Source organism: Merops nubicus, unplaced genomic scaffold (genome assembly GCF_000691845.1).
Source record: "Merops nubicus isolate BGI_N331 unplaced genomic scaffold, ASM69184v1 scaffold5730, whole genome shotgun sequence".
Classification (NCBI taxonomy): domain Eukaryota; kingdom Metazoa; phylum Chordata; class Aves; order Coraciiformes; family Meropidae; genus Merops; species Merops nubicus.
The window spans coordinates 1-18,783 of NW_008580747.1; the positions used below are offsets into that span (position 1 = coordinate 1).

The 18,783-nt window shown below is 38.0% G+C and overlaps 1 protein-coding gene across 1 annotated transcript; it reads right to left on the reverse strand.

Annotated features, from left to right (window-relative positions):
- Positions 1-235: 235 nt before the first annotated feature.
- On the reverse strand, positions 236-18,594 carry LOC103769685 (integrin alpha-2-like; the record flags this gene model as incomplete). Its single annotated transcript, XM_008936947.1, has 9 exons — positions 236-309; positions 1,581-1,746; positions 2,161-2,311; positions 3,312-3,460; positions 4,688-4,815; positions 5,215-5,329; positions 8,950-9,041; positions 9,661-9,770; positions 18,471-18,594. Coding segments are annotated over 9 exons (1,109 nt in total), but the record flags the coding sequence as incomplete, so codon positions are not given.
- Between the last annotated feature and the right edge of the window lie 189 nt (positions 18,595-18,783).

Genomic DNA, 18,783 nt, shown 5'->3' on the forward strand with positions numbered 1-18,783 from the left:
AATGTAAGAGTGATAGATCATTGGAATCGGCTACCCAGCAAGGTGGTGGAGGCCCCAACCCAGGAGTCATTCAAGGTCAGGCTTGACAGGGCCCTGGGCAACCTGACCTAGGTAGAGATGTCCCTGCTTGTGTAGGGAGGTTGAACCAGATGACCTCTGGAGGTCCCTTCCAGCCTAAAATATTCTACAATCCTATGTAATTACATCTATTCATATCACTAAGTACTTAACATACCTTTTTTTGTGCGTATCCTGCACTGAACCCCACCTGTGACATTTCCATTTGGAATGTATCACCTTGATCTGTACCTGGTAAAAAAAGATATTAACGTATGGTCAACCCTATAGAACCAACCAATAGATCCCATCTTGTTGCCTCTCTATATCTATATAGGGACTGTACATTATTTTTTCCAAATCCACCAATTCTGTTAGAGCATTTCCAACATTTACAAACAACAGAAATTTGAGACCTAATAAATTACAGGATATTTGGAGGATTTAATAGTAAGTTGATAAGATGGAGCTGCCATGCTATGAGTCTCTTCCAAAAAAAGGCAGAAGATAATGATAAAGATAGCTTGACTCAATCTGCACAGTCTTGTCACTGTGGCTAATCAATTTTTGTTTCCTAGGAAGCACTAATAACACACTGAAACTGGCAACCTTAATAACTGTGTGTTGGCAACTTCCAAATACAGTGTTAATGTTTACTGTCATATAGGACTTGTAAATACTGTTGGAATTGTCTTAAAATATTGTGACATCCAGGAATATTTCCTAAGCTAGATGGATGGGACTCAAGTAACAGGAATTCAGTTGGAGTGAACCCAACAAGGGGATCTCAACCACTCTCCTTGATGCGATCAGCAGCATGGGCCTGGTAAGGAATAGACAGAGGTGAAAGGGAAGGGAAGATTTCATCATGAGCACAGGAATGTTGCAGCCATGAAAAGCTCCTTAGGGAGGCCTGAGGGCAGATGACAAGTGTTTGAAGTAGGGTCTAAATTGACTTTAAAAAGCGGACTTCTGGGACAAAGTGCCTCTGGGTCATCTCTACAGCACCTTCCTCCCAACGTTACAGAGTGGACTGTGGGTGATGCTGGGGATGGAGTCTGGTAGGCACTACACAGATTGTATTACTGTAGATTTTCAGTTCTGTAATCAGGAACCTAGCCTTCTGATTTGCTTTTTAAACTTACATTTGCTTACCATTCACACAGTGTATCAAGCATAAAGATACTTTTACTCCTCAGTGGTAATAGCCCCACATACAATTGGGTGCATATTGACAAGCCCCTGTTGGATAACTGAAGCGCATGACCTGACAGAAACTCTCAGCATCTGGGGAATATCTCCTACAAACTGCAGAAACTTATTTGAAACCCAGGCTTATAAAGGGTCGAATAGCTTGGGGAACATCTATGCAAACAAGAACCCTCCTGGGAAGCAGGGAGCAGCCTGCAGCTCCACCTGCCCCTTGTTTTCACAGTACTACACCAAGGCAAAGCTAAATAAAATCCTTAGGTCATCAGCTAGGACCATCTGATCTAATTTTTCAGAGACAATGAATATTTTACCTTCTATACTAAAAATACGCTCTCCAAGTGTTCCTGCTTCTTCCAGTAGTGCAGCCTCAGATGACACATTAAAGAAATACTTGTCTGTTGGATGACTGGCAATTCCTTTGATTTCTTTAATTAAGTTTTTAGTATCAAGTTCATGCCTGATTAAGTATCCCAAAACCTTGGGCAAAAAAAGAACAAAGTAAGAAGAGTGAAGAAAATTATGGTGTTACTCCGTTTCCCTCTCTATTATTTGTGTAAATATTTTAGAAATTAAAAATAAAAAAAACTTCATTCATATTACAGAATTGCTTATCAGACTATTCCTATACAAGAGACCACTCAGACAGAAATATACATAAACCGAGGCAAAGCAGAAAAGCACTGAAGTTGCTCAGGTAATACTAGTTTTCAGCCAGTTAAAGAATATTATTTCATGAGCTCATAAAGATTAATTTCACCTAGTTTCAGTCTCAGCAATATAACAACGCAGGCCTTACATACACCTTATATATAGAACATCCATTTTCATACATATTCAACAAAATGATCTTTCAAAAACTGCAATAATACGTACAGTTCTACTACTACTTACAGCAATGCCAAATCTGGTTATATTGTCTTCATTGCATTTGCCTATCACTGTTTTCAAGTTGGAGCCATCATGGGATTCACCATCTGTCACAACAACCATTACTTTGGTTGCTGCCGGACGTCCTCCTGATTCAGGTGAGAAGGCATACTGTCTGTTATAAAATATGGGATTTATCACATGTCAATTTATTATGGGTGGAATTTAGTATATATACTGTAATGAATATGTCCATCACTGTCTTAAAACAAGGTGCACCTGTAGTGCTCTTTAATTTGCAAATTAACCGTCTGCTATAAGAGTTCTCAATTATGGTCCAGATAGCTTCTTCTCAAAACACTGCTCAAAGAAGCATCTGAAATGTCATCAAGGAAGTAGAAAAGAATGCCAAGTACGACTGGATGGAATTTCTGACAGAAATGTGCATTGCAATAAAATCACTATGGTTTTGTACAAATGTTTCTAAATAAACAGGTGGTTTTGTCACGACTATTACTGTTTTGTGACACCAGAGTAGCCACAAATTGGCTCCACCAAGTTTAAACAAAAGGAGAAGAATATTAATAATAGGTTCCTCAACACTACAGCAAATATCAACTCCACTGAAGGCCGAGTCTCTAAAAATTTTCGATGCCATTTGATTCAACAGATATTTTGGCATAGACTCCTGTCCCTGATTCAGCTGCACAATAGCATCTTCCTGTTGAGAAACAGACCTGGTTCGTATATGTATTCAGTCACGTGTTTTAAGTTTTTCATATTTTTCATACTTCTGGTCCTGCAGTGACAAACTGACAAGAGACATGATAACATATTTTCTGTGTAATCAACCAAAGTGTGATGATGTTCAATGCACTGTCATGTTTAGACACCTGTGACAGCCCAAAGAATTCCGTGGGGTACCAGAACAACTTTAGGGTAGGGTTTAACCTGCACTTAATGGTTAAAGGCATGCTCTTCAGCAAGTCTAGTTTTCATATCCCTATACTGTTCTGCACGGGGCACTGTAAATGTACCTGAATGATTCTGCTTGGCATGGGGAACCTCCTCAGAAGCTCTGAGCACATGCACGTGCAGTGGCAATGAAATTCAGGATGTGCTCATTGCCTTGTAAGGTAAATTACAATAGCTTCATGGTAATCAATATGTCTTACCTGGCATTGTCAATGGCTTTGAAAGTATTAGTGAGATCTCCTCCCTTCTGATATGTTCTCTCCATTGCTTTAACAACCTCATCCTTTGTTTGATATGTATTCAGGTTGAACACTACACGGGGATCATTGGCATACTGAATTAAACCCACCTATGCAAATGAAGAGATTATGTTAGATTATCACACATTACACTTGTTTACACAAAATCATAACACTTAACAGGCTGGAGTAAAAGATCTGCAGATGCACATAGCGTTATCATTTTTTTTTCAACACATATAAAGTAAATTAATATTAACATGTTTGGAAAACAAAGAAAGCTATGATGCTATTTTGCACCTTATGTAATTTATTATGGAGTACAATGCGTTAATGCAAACAATCTGAAATAGTAGGTGTTATGTTTTCTTGGTTACTTTTGGAAGAGCTGAGGGATAGCAATAACAGAGGGAGCTCTGGGAAAAAAAAAACAAAACAAACAAAAAAACCCAAACAAATGCACAAACAAAAAACCCACAACACCCAAACAAAACAAAACAGAAAACAGCAAAAATTCTACAACATAAGAGTACCTCAATCTCAACTTTTCTAAAGAAATCCTAAAGGTTAGTTACTTGCCAGCACTGCAGGCCCTATTTATTTTTAATACAGGTGAAGCTAAAGACATATGCTAAGATGTACATTTAGTATCAAAGAAGAGAAGAGTAGAAGCTGAAGGTGAGATTCAGAAAGGTATGAGCAGGAAGCCTAGCTTTTAAGCACCTCACTTCCAAAGTAAGCCCAAGGAAGAAGGCAGCCTTTGGGAGAGAGTTTTGCAGTGCTTCAGTCTTTGTTCCCAGAACTGTTTATGGAAAATGGACAACTGTAAAGACAGAAAATGTTTAAAAAAAAAAAAAAGCAATAAAATTTTCCTTACCATGATCAAATTAAAAGGAAAAAAGAACTCAAAGATCAGACAGTAAACAAGCAGGAAAAACTCCTATTTTAAAGATGCAGCAGTTGGAAGGTAAGAGCTGTATGAGAAGCCTACAGAAAAAAATCTGTTCTACTTTTAGCAGATCCCCACAGACCGTATTTTAATTACTTTTACACCTAATACATGAAATAGATCTGACTCTCCTAGATATAACCTAGACTTCTATTCCAGTTGGTTTACATTTTGAATCAAATTACTAATCCCTTTTGAAATAGGTTAGCTATGAAATTAAAAAAACAGCACTGAAAGATACAGGAAAACTGCATAATCTGTGGCTTTTTGGGAGGTACCGTAGTTACACTAAAGCACACTTTATTTCTTTTTAAATTGATAATAAACCCCCTGGCCTTTATTTATTTATTTATTTTTAAGATCAGTCTCAAAGAGGTCTTTGACTTACCTGGGTTTTGTTAAGGCCTATGTCTAAGCCTTGCACAAATTTTTTCAAAAATGCTCGCACTGCATCCCAGGGATAAATGCTGTTTGACTCATCACAGACCACCACAACATCTATGACAGAGGAACACTCTAAAACAAAATAAAGAGTGGACATTAAATGCACTTTCAGTCTCAATATATATACAACTCTTTGGTTACATCCAGAGGTGCATATTTAAGTCTCACACAGGCAACCATTCAGACCAAGAATGTTTTGCCAGCATCAAGACTCTATAAAATCATGTGCAGCTTTTGAGCCTGCACTGGTGCAATCCTCTGAATCCAGACAAGTGAGTTTATATTCATATCAGTATCAAATCATGATTTGCCAGTCCTTAGATGTGAATCACAGGAATTTGCTTTTTGCACATACTTTTTTTTTCTTTTTTTTTTTCCCAAAAATCCCAAACCAAGAGTCCCAGCACAACGTATCTCGATTTCATTCTATATGTCTTTTTAATTGAATCTATTTTGCACATGTTGCCTTACTTTGAACAGCAGGAGAAAAGCTTCGTAGGATCTGGAAACTTGGACTGAATTCAGAACAGACTCCTGTTGCATAGTATTGGCTTCCACACTGCTGTGCCCACAAGGGACCACAAGTCTTAAAAATAACAACAGAAAGAAACTATAAAAATGACAAATACTTGTCTCAGTGTATCCATATACCGAAGGACAGTAGGCAAGACTACAGGATCAGAGGAGCCCTCTGGGGTTATCAGGCCACATACTTTGCCATCACAGCGACAGTGAATCCCTTTCACAGACTTTCTCATTGAAAGGATTTTCTATGCATGACCATCCTAGTGCCTCCTCCAGCAAGCTGAGCCCCCCACACCACGCACAGCTATAACCCCTCGTCTGCAAGGAATCTGCGCTGCTCTACGCCACAGCGCTTATGCGCGTTACTTCCACTAACCAGGAGATGGCATCAGCGCCATGGCCAAGCAGATCGCCGCAAAAACGCAAAGAAAGCCCTTCTTGAGGTATGCCCGATTACCACCAACTGAAGAACTTTGTGATCAGTGAGCACGCACACATTTATTAGTTTGAGAAGCCTTGTTCCCAAAGGAAAATCACTTCGCTAAAATATTTATAAGCTAAACTTCATCATCTTCAGTGACTTTGCAGCCTCACAGCATCCACTGCCCTACTTTGCTGTACCTAAAAGAAGTTTGGCCCTGGCCTCGTGTACTCCTCAAATACATATTTCACTGACTCTTGGGAAAATAATCTTCTTTCTTTGATGAAAAAAAAAAAAATATTCTTTCCTTTATCGCTAAAAAGAAACGTTTTCAGCTGTATCAACAACCTGTTTACATGACAGCCACACTTGATATTTGAAGGATGAGTACAAAAGTACCTAGATAAAAAAGGCAGTATTTATTCTGAGACAGTATTTGGTCATGAGAGTATTGGGAATGATTCCTTAAAAGAAAGTCATATGAGGAACTCAAGGAAAAAAACAACCTCTATATAACCTCTCTCCAACAGTTCTGAAAGAAATGACAGATTGGTTACATATACTTTCTGATCTCCCTATCCAGCTGGGAGAACCTGGAAAACAGAAAATGCACCATCTGTATCTATGAACAGAAGAGTGAAAGGCACAATTAAGCTTTTCTCAACAATACTGGAAAAAAAAAAAAGTAACTAAAGGCAGAAGTAAATGGAAAATGAGCTAAATCACACACAGGTTTACTAGTGATAGGCTACATCAAACTATCCTAACATACTTGACAAGATTTTCTAGACAAGAGAAAGGAAGTATATCTATGTTATCTGATATTGAGTGCTCTTTTTAGTTGCTACTCAGGGTATGATTAGCATTACGGGAAAAGACATATTTACAGAGGTGAGACATACAAAATAAATAACCTATATTGCTAACTATGAAACTGGCGGAAATTTAGTGTTTTTTAATTTGAAGTTTTTTAATTTAAAGTTCTTTTAAAAATCAATCTTTTGCCCATTTTGTGTTTTTCTTCTGTATTAATAGTAACTCAAAATTGTGATGTTAATCTGAAGGGAAAAATAGAAATGTTCTAATAAACTTTGCTGATCTTCACTTTTTTTTCTTTTTTTTAAAAAAAAAGCTCTAATGTTCTAGCATTGTTACAGTCAGAAATTTAAGATGCATCATTATTGCAGGGAAAAACTGGGAAATCACATATTAAGAACTGATGACCTTGAAAACTGGAATATCAGAAAGGGGCACAGACCTGCCCTTAAGGACTAATAGCACCAAGTGGGGACATGAACTGGGAGCTCACTGAGTGGAAGAGATGGATTGGGCGCTGACTGATTGTGGGCTGACCATAAGCATGCAGACAGCATTTCAAAAAAAAAAAAAAGAGCATTTCAAACAAAAAGCTCTGTTTGTTTGGCAAAGCAAAGAGGAGATTGTGAGATGTTACACACAGAAGGGAGATTTTACATGTGGAGAGATGTGAGCTGTTCCTTTCAAGACAAGGCAGAGCACTGCCCCAAGAATAAACTGATAGAATCTTAAATCAGAAATACAGAAGAAAGTTGTTAACCTTCAGTGAAATTCTTAAGCACCTTTCCAACAGGACTAAGCATGCCTCAGAAAAATTTAACGAGTGGAAATGACTGCCCTGTGCTTAGGATACCTGTGGGGAGCAATCACATGGCACCAAACAGCTGAACCAGCAGCACTTGGGAGCTCCAGCACAGACATGCCAGGCTGGGTCACGCTCCAGCTGAGCAGCCCAGGGGTGCAGCACAAACTGGTGCAAGCAGATGGAGGCTGAGAGAAAAGCAGCCACAGGAGGAAGGAGCACAATGAGCTGGGAGGAGGAAGCCCTGTGCATAACCCAAAGAGCGTGCCACAGGGGCCAGCTGCCAGAGAGTCTCAGGGCAACATACTGGATGGCAGCAGCTTGCAATTGTGAGCAGTCTCAGCTTCTTGTCCAGTTCTTGCCACAACCAAGTCATGGGGCTTTTGATATTTATGGAGGCTGTGTCACAGGTAAGCACCTGTCTCCAGTATTCCATTCTTCTTATGTCAAAAAGGACGCCTGTTGCCAAAGACTTGGCTAACTGTTCATGTCTTAGCATGCAACTTTTTATTTTTAAACTTCATGCAATTTAAGGAAAGTCAATCAATAATGTATAGATTAGAAAGTTTGTTTGGTTTTGTTTTGTTTTTTAACTGAGAGAAGTTCAAGTATTATTAGAAAATACAAGTTTTCCTGCATGAGATGTTTTAAATTACTGTAACTACCGATCCTCATTAAAAGTGGGTATGTATGGGACAGTATTAACAGTAATTAAAGGTATTATCCAAGAGACAGAATAAGATTTTTTTTTTTTTTTTTAATCAGTATCTTCTCAAACCAACAATCAAGAAGAGTACTGTTGCTGGATTTTGAAGTTATGATTAACTGTAACTCCAAGACAGCTACTGGAATGGCTGGAATTAGACCTGCTTTTAAGTACTTCAGTGAACTGGGCTATGTGGTAATGAATGTAATAAACATTTGAATGCTTTTGCAATTACTAGGAACATGCAACAGAAAATCATGAAGATTAAAGTCTCAAAGCTCTTTTGTCTATAGTTTATTATTTCACTTAGTTACTGTACATGCCTACAATGTATGCATCAAACTGGTACACACCTCTACTGCAAGTTTTCATGCTTATGGTTAAGACTGTATAAAACTTATTAAACAAGTGTTAGCTTCCTTTCAGTTACCAAATCTGTTCTACAGGCTCCAAAGAGAGTGGTTTGCAGAACAGACAAACAGAAAATGCATTCTCCTCCAGCTCACTAACCAAATAATATACACTGCAGGTCCATGGGATTAGAAATTCTAATATCCATGCAAGCGTGTATGGTAGAGGAGAGATTCCATACTGTCTTTTGAGAGCATAATCAGAACTATAAAAGACTGCCTTAAAGATGTCCATGGAGGGAATATTCTTGCCTATCTTGTCTGACTTAAATTACAGAATCTTTAATTATGTGCTATTCCGTTGAATATTTACATGAATGGCAAAGTAGAGAATTTGTAATTTTCCTGATTCATTTATCCTAGGTAATGTCAGTGGGATGGAATATTTTAAAATATGCAAAATATGTACTAATCTATGCTGTATAATAAAACATTCAGCCTGGAGTTATACAAAATGTGAAGAATTCTAGTTTCTTCATTCACCTCAAGGATTTCTGTGTGTACTGAATATGTCCTTGATACATACCAAAAATCCTCCTGTTTTTGAGTTGTGTATCAGAGTCAAACCAAGGTTCATGTCTTCCTTTATCTCAGTCACATTTGGAATATTTATTAAAGCTGAAATAAAATGAGATTAATTAATTGATGGAATAGTAAGATGTAGAAGCAATTTAATAAGATAGAATTCCTTTTCAAAAGCCTGATTTCTCGAAATTTATGATGCCTTTTCCAAATGGCTGCATACAATTCTCAGACAAAAGAAATTAAAGCTAGTCTTTGTCAAAAATTTGCTAATCATTACCTATAGACATGACTTAAGTATGAACACTTAGAGTTCCTGCCCTCAAAGGAGCTGAAGGCTAAAGGAAGGAAAATACAGTCTACCTATTGAGGTTTTTTGGCTGGCTGAATAGCTGCGGCCAAGCAGCTACTGTTGCATTCCTCAGGACACCAGACTCATCTGATCTGGTGAAAGGCTTTGGACAAAAACTTGGAAGGAGCAATGGACAGAAATGCTCTGCAGTACAAATAAACTTAAAAATAGGCATTTCAGCACACTCAGCTGCCCTCTATTTTCACTGTATGCAAAATCCCATTTTATACTTAAGTTTACTAACACACAGAGGCAGAAAATGCCATATCCACTCACTCATATCCACTCACTTACTTGTACAATAGATTGGCCTATTACAAAGAAAAAGGAAAAAATTGTAGCAAGATATTATTCGTCACTTACCTTGTAAATTCAATTTTTCACATGTTGTTTTGGACGTTCCAACAGGACATGCATAGATATCTCCTGTTCTGTTAGCTGGATAGCCACTCCAGGGTGAACCAACCAATAACCTAAAGTAATAGGAGCTTCATTAGCTACTGGTCTTTAATGATACTGGAAACGTCTGGCAGCATTATTGCATAGCACACTGCAGATATTAGGTAAAACGCCTTTTCCCAGATACAGCACCTATGGCACTCAGGAGTCTTCTCCAGAGCTGTACAGAAGCTTTCTTTGCATGTTAATACACTGGAATCACCAGGGCAAACTTCAGTGGGGAAGCCTCTGGGGATAAAGCTGCCTCAAATATGTGCTACTGTTCTGTCTGTGGCATTATGTTATAGTACCAGGAGAAATCCAGCAAAAATATTAATATATATAGACGTATACACATTTAGAAATATATATGTTGGGGAATGAGAGAAAAAAAAAAAAAAAAAAAAAGTATTGTCCTGTCAGCCCACAGTTAACCCTTGGTAAGTTTGCTGACAATACAAAGCTGGGCAGAAGTGTAGATATGCTTGAGGGTAGGAAAGCTCTACAGAAGGATATGGACAGGCTGGATCCATGGGCTGAGGCCAATTGCATGTAGTTCAACAAGGCCAAGTGCCAGGTCCTGCATTAGGATCATAACACCAGGCAGTACCACAGGCTTGGGGGAGAGTGGCTGCAAAGCTGCCCCGGGCTGTTGGTCGACAGCTAGCTGAAGATGAGCCAGCAATGTGGCCAAGAAGGCCAACAGCATCCTGGCTGGTATCAGAAATAGCAGGGCCAGCAGGACTTGGGAAGGGATCGTCCCCCTGTACCCAGCACTGGTGAGGCTGCATCTTTAATACTGTGTTTTTTTGGGCCCCTCACTACAAGAAAGACATTGAGGTTCTGGTGCATGTCAAAAGAAGGGCAACACAGCTGGTGAAGGCCTTAGAGGAAAAAGTTTTAGGACATGTGGCTGAGAGAACTGTGGTTGTTTAGCCTGGAGAAAATGAGGCTGAGGGTTTATCTCTCTCTTCAACTACCTGAAAGAACATTGTATTGAAGTGGGGAGTAACAAGTAACAGGATGAGAGGAAACAGCCTCAGGTTGTGCCAGGGGAGGTTTAGATTGGGTATTAGGAAATATTTCTTCACCAGAACAGTTGTCAAGCATTGGAACAGCAGCTAAAGGAAGTGGAGGTATTTAAAGACACATGAGGTGCTTAGGGACAGGGTTTAGTGGTGGGCTTGGAAGCCTTATGTTCATGACTGGACTTGATCTTACAGGTTTATTCTAACTGAAATGATTCCACGATTCTATGAACTGATTACTTTTAAGTTATTCTTTTAACTGATAAGAAGCCTTTCCTACAGATCTGCACAGCAACAGTCAAATGCTTATGTCACAGCTTGAACACTGCCACACCTTGACAACACTGAGTCAGAAGGAAAACACTGCAGGTGATAACATTCTACTGTATTAAGTATTTAATCCTGAACAAGAGAGTGAAATCTTATGATAATTTGTGCCTACAATATGAAGTGATTCACTTTTCTTCATTCCTTCATCTGCCATAATATTGCCCCTCCAATATCTGCTCCTTAAGATCCCTTTAATTTTTAACTGAAAGCCTTCACAAAACCAGTGAATTCACCCCTGAAAACAGTGCTTAAGAACACCTATTTTTCAGCACAACTTTGAGAAAGTTAAATCAATAGACAGTATAGCACTGTGTAGGGCTGCAAGAGAACGACAATTCTTTATGGGGTTTAACATAAGGTGAAATAAGGGTAAGGTAAAACATAACCATAGGAAGATGATATCAAGGGATAAAAAAAAATTATTAGAAAGCAGAGTATGTGAGTATTTGCTTCAGCAGCAATATGACTTTCCTTTCATTCAGAACAGTATGTGGTAATTAACACATCTATGGGATATTTAAAGGACAAGCAATAGGACCCCAGTACAGAATAAGGAGTTTTATAAGAAATCATATTTTCAGTTGGTCAACAGGTTGCTAAAAGTAAATTCGTTGTCCTCTAAAATTTGATAGGAGCTAATGCAAAGGCTTTGCATTACAAAAAGAAAACATTTTATGAAATCTTTATGTTTCAGAGAAATTGCTATATATCATATTGACTCTCCAGGCATCACCTGTTTTTACTGCTGCTATTTCTTTGAATTACTTTGAATAAAATGGCTTTGATAAAAAAGCATAGTTTTAGAACACAAGCAAGGGTTTGAGCCCTTTTTTTTTTTCTCTGTGAAAATACTGCTGATCTTGAAAAAAAAATTTAATTTCATCTTAATTAAACACAAGTGTAAGAGTACAAATACTATCATTCTGTTTTACCAGAATTAGATGCTACTTTTTGTGTGTAGAAGATTTTAAAAATACCTACCTCCTTCTGAATTACCTTGTAAATCAGTGATTATGCAGGCAGCAGTACACAATTTTGTGTACTTTTAGCATCTCTAAACCTGCAATTCAGGTTCACATAAATACCTACCTATGTAAAAACAGTGTATGTTACAATATCTGTGAGAAGGCCTCTGATCTTGTTATTTTCTGCACAGTGGAAATCAAAACTAACAGAGCTCAGGACTAAATAACCAGAGCTCATGAGATACTACTCCATTGGTCATGTGCCAATAGATGATACAACCTGCACACACCTGCAGTGATACAGAGGGCTGGTTCTGGTCAATAGTGATGGCCAGGAGGAAGCCGTGGTGCTACAGTCTCACCCCTTGGTGAGACTGTACCCTTAGGTACTACATTTTTTTTACAATTATTAGAATGATAATGGGATGATGGAAGAGAGAAAGGGTTAACAGTTTTCATGGAAACAGAAAACAGTTTTTAAAAGGATGGCAACACTGCATGTGTAATACCTGAAACCGGAACAGCTTTTCACCATTAACTGCTGAGCTGAACGTTGCACTGCATACATTTATAAATATTTGCATGTTTTTTCTAAGTTTCCCAGGAGGTCAGCGTAATGAATGACCTTAACAGATCTTGGAAATACCCTCTGCACCACTCCATCTGGTCATGAAACTGTAAATCTCTGTGCTGCATTGGCACTGCTTTGCAGCCGTGGATTATCCTGAAGCCCAAAGCACATAGTTCAACTCATAAACACAGTGAGAACCAAGAGAAGAAGAGAAGTGTGCTTGAGTACTAGCTGTCCCTAAATCCAAGTCTAAGTTCAGGCCTAACTCCAGCCCTTGCTATCGGCATGCACTAGAGACAAACACCATCCACAGAGCCTGGAAAATGCAGTTCTCGCCCTTTCAACATGCATATGTGTGCTCACTCCATGGGTTTTACGCAGTTCAGCTGTAATGTGGACTCTGAAACTTCCATTTTCCCCAACCTCAATATTAATTCCAACCCAGACGTCTATTTATACCAAGGAACCATCAGTCTTTATATTAAATCCAATTGTAGACTTTATTATTCAGAGCTGTATTTTACTTTTGCTATCCCTAAAACTAACCTTGTAGCTGTTGCTACAAACAGTAAAATAGAAGAGTTTGTCTTGTTTGCCTTACAATTTTAAACACAAATCTGAATCTAAACCAACTGTGCCCAAAGCAAACAAGTTTTTGTTTGAAAGCAAATGAAAGCAAAAGTCTTTCATTTGGCACTCCTCATACTATTCTGGAAGTTACTATACTACCTCCCCCTTTGCTGTATTAGCCTCCCTTGTACATTTATAGGGTCTATGAATCTCCATGCAGTAACTGTGCCATAAGCCAAAATTTGTCACCTCATACACAGAATTTAACACTTAGCAATATTACTGACACTGTGATTTTCAGAAATGAACAAAGCTACTAATATCTAATAAGCACTTATCTGACTTAACTAATCTGCCATCAATAAGCTCCCAAGAGAAAGTAATTAATAAACTTCTGCCAAACCTAGCTTTGTACTTTTAACTGTTAACTTTAAAGGTCCTAGGAAATAATTATTATTTCTCTCATACCCTGAGCCTTACTTAAGCTTTATACTAGCCTTAATCTAAATTAGGAATCAGTAAATTCTACTTGCCTTTGAAAATTAACATAAACCATTACAGTATCTGGCTAGCATCCTGCTTACCACAGAGATATCCTTTACTGTGATTAAACAGGAAGCACATTCTCTTTCACTCTGCTTCATGTATCAGGAAAGAATGCCAGAAATAGTCACTAAAATACTTGAAAATGCTTATTTGCAAATAAATTGTATCATGTATAGTGTATTAATTAAGGGTCTTTTTTAGCCGTGAGTTAAATATTTATTTTTACAAAGCTTCCTTGTGTGTTCTTGTGGACTGTCTTTAGACAATACTATCATGATAAGCAAGTAATATTGCCATGAACTTTATTATCCAGCTTCTTAATCAGTCTCCAACACTGTATACAAAGCAATGGAATGACATGAAGTCAAATAAAGTTCAGCAGCAATGACATACCACACAGGCTGCAGGAGTGGCAGATCAAAGTGGAACAGGAATTATTTCTGGGAAATTACACCATGACAAAGCTAGTAACTGGCAAAGCGTGATGTAACAGAAAACAAAATCAGAATTCATGGTGAAGAGCTGGATTCCCAGCTGCTGTCAGAGCACGTTTTATGTTTTCTGGTGTGGGGCACTTTTTTTTCCCTTTTTTTTTTTCTTTTTATGCATTTTTTTTTAAAACATAAGGATGGCTAATAGGAAACAGGGAAATAAAAGTAGAAAGGGCCTCTTAGATCATCTGGCTCTTTTCCCTTGAATTACAGGAAGCAATGAATAGATATGAAGACAAGAAAATTTGACTCTCAGATGCTTCTCTGCACATACAAAACTTACCACCATCTAAAATTTTAGATCCTTGAACAAAAGACTCAAAACCTCAAAACCTACAGCAAGGTATGGCAAGAGAGTTTGACTGGCAAACTTAAAAGGCCTAGAAGACAAATGCCAGGCTGCTCCTCCAAGCAGGAAAAAGGCACAGGGGAAGCAAAAGCTGGGCAAAGAACTCAGTGTTGGCATTGGGGCTGGCACTGCAGAGACAGAGCTGTAACAATGGCAGCATTCTGTTTTCTTTTTTTTTTTTAAAAACAAAAAGTGTTGGCAGAAAGAATTTACCATCTTCATTAAAATCATAAGACATTGCAAATGTATTTATTTCAATAAAAGCTTCTACAGAAGTTGCCTTTTCACCAAAATTTTAGCTCAGGAGAAAGACTTCTGTCCTTTGATGACTACTGAGCAAAAATTAAAGAACTGAAAAAATATGTTGTAGTGCAATGATTATGTGATACAACCATAAGGGCAGTACCTATTAAGGTGTCATTACTGACATGATATGGAATGAAACAATATTTTAAAAAAAGTCCTGTAACAAATTCCAAAACAAAATTCAAAAATTCCCAAACCTAAGCACACACACAACTGAGCAGGGTGGCTGCAACTTGATACCAAATAGCACCTTAACAGCAGACTGAGATTTTAGCTCTGTTGTGGGATGTGTCCAAAGGCAGAAGACATGTGGGTAGGAAAAAGCATGTTAACAGTTATATCAGCTATTCAATCTTCCTCACCTGAGAAGGATATAAAACCAAATCTCAGCATGGAGTAAGTACTGTTATCTTGGTAGAAGGTACTATCAGCTCCTGCTCAGGGCATGCACATTCAATACAAACTTGACAGAATACAATCCACCTTTCTAAAACATGATGTTTATAAAATGAGAGAGAATTTGCTCTCAATTTAAGGTTCAAATACAGAGGATCTTATGACAGGAAGAACCAGAGTGTAAACGAATGATGTTTCTGTTGTGGCTAATTAAATCCATGGTGGACTGCTTAAACTTTTCTAATTGCTGAGCTACTTTGGTGTTCACAATTTTCCTTGAGTTCATTAAAGAGCTCCTGTTTCAAAATTCCCACCAGACACAGTGGAAAGTTTGAGCTGTGCTTGACTTGCAAGTTTGTCCTCATTTATGAGCATCACATGCTTGTAATGCCCATCAATGCACAGCAAACCAGTGTCCAATTAACCTGGATCATATGACTCTCTACAGAAAGGGCTCCCTTCTGGGAGCTGCGACACAAACTCCCTGCTGGTTTGTGTCACAGCTTCCCAACATGTATCAGCTCCCTCTATAGCCATGTGTTCTTGATTGCACTGTCTTCCCTCTTGCCTCCGAATTCATCTCCAAGGAAACATGATAATGAACTGCTGCACGCAGTACCAATTCTGCAAAAATTCTCCTCTCTTCATGATTTTCTCCAGCCCTTATTGCCTCAAGAGAGGTATCTCCCAGAAATACAGCTGAATAACAAAACTATTATCTGCTGGTATTTTCTGTATCTCTACTTTTTGCTCTTTACGAGAGTACAGGAGGATTTTTAAATCTGTATTTGATATAGCATCATGTGAATTTATTAAAAGAAGCAAAGTCTAGGACGTGATTAAATTTCTGGTGGATCTCAGATTCTGGATAACGTCTCCCTTGGAGAGAGGTGCCACTCCAGCAGCATTTGATGTGGTGCGCAGCCCCACTGTGCCTGAACACAGTTTTGAAGGGCATCACATTCCTGAGGCACAGTGATGGTTTCTTCATAAAAGCATAGGCTGACAAATACTCCCCCCTGAGAGAAAGCAGCAGCCCAATCTTATGCAAAGCTCAGACTGTTTATCTCAGTCCTAGCTCAGCCATGTCAACAAGCGCTCTGCACATGGACTGCAGCCTCTGTGTCTCTTGCAGGAGAAACCAGCTCTACTAAACAGCTTGAGTGTTTTTTGTTGTTGTTGTTTTTGTTTTAAATAATGCACACAAGAAAAAGCTCGATTGTCCTAAGAAAAAGCAAATAGCTTAGAAATCAAGAGAACAAGATAATAAAACAGCTTTTCTTCTTAAGCTTGCCTAATGATTTCTTGAGAGGGAGACTGAAAAGAGCTTTTCTTCACTGAAAATTCTCTAAGGAGTCATGGCTACTCAAACAGGAGCTGGTAAATTTTCTGACTTTTGGAGCTATAGTCAAATATCATGCAGTGAATGAACAGATGATGAAGTGACTATCTACAGAAAAGTTTACCGGATTCATAATACTCATATACTTAGGAGATGATAGTAAAAGTTAATGAAAAGTTACTTTCCCAAACTCAACCACACATAATCCAAGAAAGTTTTAGTGGAAGAATTATTATATCAGAAGTAAAAATAAAACAGGGAAATCTAAAAAGGCTTGAGTGCATCTGGAACTTAATGCTCCTGTTGCAAGCTTATAGAAATACTTATATGATAAAACATAAGATGTAATTTTTCCATGTGTGAGCCAAAGCATTCAATTCACTTCAGGCAGACATCTTTGTTCTCCTTCAATACCTTTACAGAGAATTTTTTTAAAAAGTTAGCTCTGATCTATGGGTGACTAAACACATAATTAAAGCAGGCAGAAACACAGCGAGAAGCCACCACAACATCAGGCAAGGCGTGGGAGTAGGTTGGGAGCCTACCCAGTGAAGGGAGAGGAAAAGCTGAGCTCTTAATTTGCAGGATTCAGCTCTGCTCTTCTCTTTGTCTCCTGGTCACTGGTGGTAAACACAAAAATGCTGGAAACACAGCAAGAACTAGATAGTCTTACAACTTCGCATATGCAACCAACTGCAACTGCACAGTGCCTCTGTGCAGGGCTATGCATATGTGTCTCAGCTAACTCCTTATTTTTGTATGGGCTTTTCCAAAATTTAACTATAAAATACATTTTCATATGCATTTCCATGAATTTAATGTTTTGACATTTTACTTTTTACTGAAAAAGGTTGAGCTATTTACTATCCATCCATCATCACTTAAACGTTCCAGTTTGTAGCTACGTTGTTTCTGACAGCGTTTCAGTCTATGGAGAATGATATACCTTAAATGTTGTTTCCACTTATGATAATATATATGAAACTTGTGTGACTTTCTGCTATAGACTTAAAGCCACGCATACACAAATAACCACTTAAAGTAGTTGAGTACCACTGAATTATTTATAGACATATAATCCTTTGCCAGGAAAGACACCTTAAGCTTTGTGGTTGCTGAGGCTGCAGAAGAGGCAACAATGTGTTTTCCACTAGATGGCCTTACTCTGGGTTAGTATTTTCATGTTCTTTTTGAAGCCAACATTACTAGAAAAAATATTTTACTAATTACTCATCAAGCCTCATGTGGTGGCAACAGTAGATTTCACATCAAGTTTTATGATGGAAGACATGGAGTAGACACAAGGCTTTTGCTAGAATTGTGTTACATGAATCCAAGTATGTTGTCCCTTGAGAAGCAAACAAAACTGTATGAGAGACAAAATTATATAAATTTAAGTTCACTTAATATTAATTATTATAACTTGCCAGCCCTAATAATTTGTTTTAATCTCAACAATGTTAAAATGGAAAAATATCCCAAATATATATAACACATAACAAAAATGCTATTGGTACAGGAATGAATGAAATGAGTTAAAATTCTACAAATCTGTGAATCTGAGGAAACTGATGTGTTGGAGGTGAAAGTAAAAGATTAACAGAAAGACCTCAGAATACACTGTATAAAGGGAAGAAGCCTGAACTTTTATATGCATATGTCTTTAGAATATTTCAACTTTTGTTTGAATAACATATTTACTTTTGGAAAGACAGCTCTACTGTAAAAATTAATTAACCAAAATGCATTTAAATGAAATGCAGAATTAAAGATAACCACGCTGCAACAACTTGTCCTTAACCTTTTAACTTGACATATAACAATCTCTTCAAACTGCTTACCATTTGCCTTGTTCATTTACAAACTGTTGAACTGCGTATCCAAACTGCTCTTTAGATGGACCAGAAAACACTTTTGCCTCTAGGAGCCCAATGTTGTAGGCCTCACAGCAGTTATGAAGAACGCCTGTTAACAGAAAGATTATGATTATCACAGAAACAATTAAACAAGAATTTTGATCCCAGCAGAAAAGGCTCTTCAGTTGTGACAGCTCTCCCAATAAGAGAAAATAAATTATAGCCTTTGACATGTGCAGGAAAACAAACAAACAAACCAACCAGAAAAATCCCAACAAACCACAAACATTTTTTCCCT